Source organism: Myotis brandtii, unplaced genomic scaffold, assembly GCF_000412655.1.
Source record: "Myotis brandtii unplaced genomic scaffold, ASM41265v1 scaffold250, whole genome shotgun sequence".
Lineage (NCBI taxonomy): Eukaryota > Metazoa > Chordata > Mammalia > Chiroptera > Vespertilionidae > Myotis > Myotis brandtii.
Window position 1 is genome coordinate 59,084 of NW_005359478.1, and position 4,576 is coordinate 63,659.

The 4,576-nt window shown below is 51.3% G+C and overlaps 1 protein-coding gene across 2 annotated transcripts; it reads left to right on the plus strand.

Moving 5' to 3' along the window:
• The first annotated feature begins 482 nt into the window (after positions 1 to 482).
• CERS2 (ceramide synthase 2) lies at positions 483 to 4,329 on the plus strand. Of its 2 annotated transcripts, none has more exons than XM_014540674.1 (10): positions 483 to 656; positions 1,062 to 1,179; positions 1,387 to 1,505; positions 1,704 to 1,761; positions 1,870 to 1,920; positions 2,120 to 2,212; positions 2,404 to 2,532; positions 2,731 to 2,837; positions 2,962 to 3,115; positions 3,303 to 4,329. In XM_014540674.1, exons 1-10 carry the CDS (start codon positions 484 to 486, stop codon positions 3,441 to 3,443), a joined length of 1,143 nt encoding a protein of 380 aa, XP_014396160.1. In that variant the 5' UTR covers position 483; the 3' UTR covers positions 3,444 to 4,329. The 2 variants fall into 2 exon arrangements, with proteins under 2 accessions (XP_014396160.1, XP_014396161.1); XM_014540675.1 differs by having other exon boundaries at positions 3,306 to 4,329.
• The last annotated feature ends 247 nt before the right edge of the window (positions 4,330 to 4,576 follow it).

The window sequence follows — 4,576 nt, forward strand, 5'->3', positions numbered from 1 at the left end:
GACGGGAAACCTGACATCGTTATTCTAGGAAACCGGGACTTCTTGGGGGTGGGGGTGTCGGCATTACCTTCAGTTGCTGTAAATCAGTGATTCCCAAAGTGGGCGCTACCGCCCCCCGGTGGGCGCTGCAGTGATCCAGGGGGGCGGTGATGGCCACAGGTTCATTTGGGGGCGATGAGTAACTGCTATTAAAATTAAAAAAAAATTAATTTCCAGGGGCTGAGTAATATTTTTTCTGGAAAGGGGACGGTAGGCCAAATAAGTTTGGGAACCACTGCTGTAAATAGTAAATGTTAGAATTGGAAAGTTATCATATCACAGATGAGGAAACTGATCTGTCCAAGGCCACATGACCAGGACCTGGGCCCAGGGCTCGAGTCTCTGCCCCCTGCTCCTTTTGTTAAACCATAAAAACTGTCATCTGTTTCTCCCCCGTCGCTCTCCCCTTTAATGCCCTTTATATTCCCTTCCTCCTCACCCAGGATGCTCCAGACCTTGTATGACTACTTCTGGTGGGAACGGCTGTGGCTGCCTGTGAACTTAACCTGGGCTGATCTAGAAGACCGAGATGGACGTGTCTACGCCAAAGCCTCAGACCTCTATATCACACTACCCCTGGCTTTGCTCTTCCTCATCGTTCGATACTTCTTTGAGCTGTGAGCATACCAGCCCATCCCCGTGCCTTCCCTGGCTGCCAGCCACACCGTTGCTTGCACTTCAAGTTTGTCTCTTGCTGTTTCATTGGCCCTAGAGACCCTGGTGTTCTGGCCACCCAGGTCCCTGCCTACCGTGTGTCCCCCGCTGAAGGCAGCATTGTCTTCCCGAGGGCTCAGCACCCGGGCCCTTTCTGTCAATGGCTATTTGTTCTCACCCTCCACCCGGCCCGGTCACTTGTGAACACAGGCAGCTTTGTCAGCTATGAGCAGCCCAAGGAGGCCAGCGTGGGGATTGCCAGGAAACTGAGGCCCAGGATAAAGTCGTCTGAGCTTGCAGCCCTTTCCCCTCCCAGCTTAGGGGCTACCAAGACAGTGAGGTGCTTCTCACTCATTTCCCTTCCCCAGTTACGTGGCCACACCACTGGCCGCCCTCCTGAATGTCAAAGAGAAAACGCGGCTGCGGGCACCTCCCAACCCCACCTTGGAGCATTTCTACCTGACCGGCGGCAAGCACCCCAAACAGGTGAGCTGCGGACCTGCCTGAGGAGTCACTGAGTTCTAGTGGGGAGGGAAGCGGAATGGGGTGGGATATCATTTCTGGTGGGTGAAGAGATGGGAAAGCAGTGGTACAGACTTAATACAAGGTTAACCCTCGGAGGAGGTGGGAGGGTGAGGGCACTGCTGAGGTCGGAAGTGCAATGTGATGGATGGGCTTCTTCCCTCCACCCAGGCAGAGGTAGAGCTGTTGTCCCGGCAGAGTGGGCTCTCTGGCCGCCAGGTAGAGCGCTGGTTCCGCCGCCGTCGCAACCAGGACCGGCCCAGTCTCCTCAAGAAGTTCCGAGAAGCCAGGTGGGGGAGGTTGGAGGAGCAGAGGAAAGTCTGATGTATCTTGCTGGGAGGGGTGGGCCATGCCTGTGTGCAGGGCGAGATGTCACTCAGGTGAGGTCAGTTTGGTTCTTCATGACATTCCTGAGGATCTCTGGGGTACTTGGAGGGCTGTGCCCTTCTCCCACCCACTGTCCTAGCTGTTTCCGCTTCCTTTTCCAGCTGGAGATTCACCTTTTACCTGATTGCTTTTATTGCCGGCATGGCTGTCATTGTGGATGTGAGTGGGGATTACTAGGAGGTGGGGGAGTAGGGTCTTTGGCAAGGTGGGGGGGGGGGCATAAAATTCGGGTCCCTCCTCTTTTAACCTGTCGTCATCTCTCTGCAGAAACCCTGGTTCTATGACATGAAGAAAGTTTGGGAGGGATATCCCATACAGGTATGAGATGGGGTTCTGACTTCCTTATATGGGGGTGATGAGGAGAATCAGTGTAGCACAGGACTAGGATGCTCTCTAGAACACATGCCAGAAGGGACTGGAGTTATGGTGCTAAACTCATCTCAGCTGCTAGCAGGGCTGGTGTTAGAGAGGTGACTTGGGCCCCTGATCTAATCTCTCATTCTCTCCTCTCTCCCAGAGCACCATCCCTTCCCAGTATTGGTACTACATGATTGAACTTTCTTTCTACTGGTCCCTGCTCTTCAGTATCGCCTCTGACGTCAAGCGAAAGGTGGGTCAAGGGGCTGTGCCATTAAGCCTAGAAGCCAACATGAAGCTGTGATGAGTAGCCTCGACTAGGCTTTCTGGGTGCCCGGGATGGAGCTGTGGGATATGGGGAACTACATGTGAGGGGGAGGGAGAAGGAATAGTGGGGGCCGGGGAACAGAAGAAGGTCCCCTGGAGCCTACATCTTCCCTGCAGGACTTCAAGGAACAGATCATCCACCACGTGGCCACCATCATCCTCATCAGCTTCTCCTGGTTCGCCAATTACATCCGGGCGGGGACGCTCATCATGGCTCTGCACGACTCTTCCGACTACCTGCTCGAGGTCAGGCTTTCTGGGCATTTCTTCAAATCCAGAGACCCTGGTGCAGGTCCCCCTGTCCCTCTATCTCCTTTTGGGGTTTGTGTGACATTCCTGGGACCAGGAGGTGGGGCACGGAGCCTGCGTGGTAACTGGGGTGCATGTGTGAATGTGTACGGGAGAGTCAGGAGCCTGTGATGATGGATGGGGCTGTCTGTGCAGTCAGCCAAGATGTTCAACTATGCCGGATGGAAAAACACCTGCAACAACATCTTCATCGTCTTTGCCATCGTCTTCATCATCACCCGACTGGTCATCCTACCCTTCTGGTGAGTAGAGGCCAGGCTATACTCCTGTTCTCATGAAATCAGGAGTCTTGCCCCGCCCTCCCGTTTATCTCCATCTTCACCTCTTCCTTTCTGTGTTTACAATTCTCTCCCTTCCCGTTGCCAGGATCCTGCATTGCACTGTGGTGTACCCACTGGAGCTCTATCCTGCCTTCTTTGGCTATTACTTCTTCAATTCCATGATGGGAGTGCTACAGATGCTGCATATCTTCTGGGCCTACCTCATTTTGCGAATGGCCCACAAGTTCATAACTGGAAAGGTGAAAGCCCTCTCCCCATTTTATAGGCCCTACTACCCTCAACTCTAAAAACTGCCCCAACTCCCTCCCATACCAGCAACCCTCTAAAAAACTGTGGGGCCCTGGGAATAGCTGGAACAGCCCGCACAGAGAGGCAGTATTTAGGGGTTTGAGGACATCAAGTAACCCTTCTTATCCCTTTCCACAGCAGGTAGAAGATGAACGCAGTGACCGGGAAGAAACAGAGAGCTCAGAGGGGGAGGAGGCTCCAGGAGGAGGAGGAGCAAAGAGCCGGGCCCTAGCCAATGGCCACCCCATCCTCAACAACAACCATCGTAAAAATGACTGAACCATTGTCCCTGCTACCCCTCAGATTAATGTGTAAAGCCAAGGAACTATCCCTACCCCTCATAGGGTCACTTTAAGCTCTGGAGAGAAAGGAGAAAGCCAGAGGAGAGTTCTTCTCTGTGCCCCCCACCCTCTGCTTGTCACCCAGTTGCCTTTAAACCAAATCCTAACCAACCTATCCCCACGTCTCTACCTGGGGAGATTGGTTACAGTCTTTGTTAGAGGGGGACGGTCTACTTCCAAGTTGTCCTTTTTATTGCTTTCAAGACCCTTCCTCAGCCCTGGGGGTGGGGATCACCAACTCACATTCCTTATCCTTCAGAATTTGGCCCTAGCTGTTTGCCTTTGACTCCCTGACCTCCAGAGCCAGGGTCGTGCCTTACTGTCCCACCTGTGGGCCTCATTCTGCCAAAGCTGGACCAAGGCTCACCTTTCTAAGCTCCCTAACTTGGACCAGAAACCAAAGCTGAGCTGACTTTAACTTTTTCTTTCCGAAGATGTAAATGAACTAAGTGTAGGAGGGTACACATGACCCTTACCCTACCTCTGCCAAAAAGTGGGGGCCATACTGGGGACTGCTCAGACAGTCTTTGTGTTACTTCTCTGCCAGCTGTCCCTGTAGTCACAGGTCCAAGATCTTACTGCCTCCTTTCTCTGGCCTCTTCCCCTAGGCTAGTTGGTTTGGAGTAGAATGGCAACTAGTTCTTTTTTTTTTTTTTTTTTTTTTTTTTTTTTAATTTATTAAACATTTGGGGTTTCGGTTTTAAAGCCAGAATTACAACTAGCACCTGGCATTTTAGCAATGGGACCACTTCAGACCAAAATGTACTGTTAATGTTTTTTTTTTTTTAAATAAAATATATTGAAGATTAAGTAAAACATGGCAACAAGTGTCTGAGACTATTAGGAATCGAGAAGGGGATCAACTAAATAAACTAAGGTAGACTTTCTCATGCTTTCCTCACAGTTACATAATTTTCTTTTAAAATTTCACATGGCAAATAAGAAAAAGCAACAGTAGAAAAGGTAGGAGATTGACAGCTGCCCAATGGGAAGGATGGGGGGAAAACAGATCCCTCATTGAGAGACCCAGAATTGGGAGTATGGAGGCCGAGAGAAAATCAAATCACAATC

Bases quoted from the DNA above. Each gene is read 5' to 3' on its own strand.
- CERS2 (XM_014540674.1), top strand. From the start codon at position 484: ATGCTCCAGACCTTGTATGACTACTTCTGGTGGGAACGGCTGTGGCTG. The intron at 1,506-1,703 runs GTGGGGGAGGTT...TTCCTTTTCCAG, and splicing joins AAGAAGTTCCGAGAAGCCAG to CTGGAGATTCACCTTTTACC. The intron at 2,213-2,403 runs GTGGGTCAAGGG...TCTTCCCTGCAG, and splicing joins CCTCTGACGTCAAGCGAAAG to GACTTCAAGGAACAGATCAT.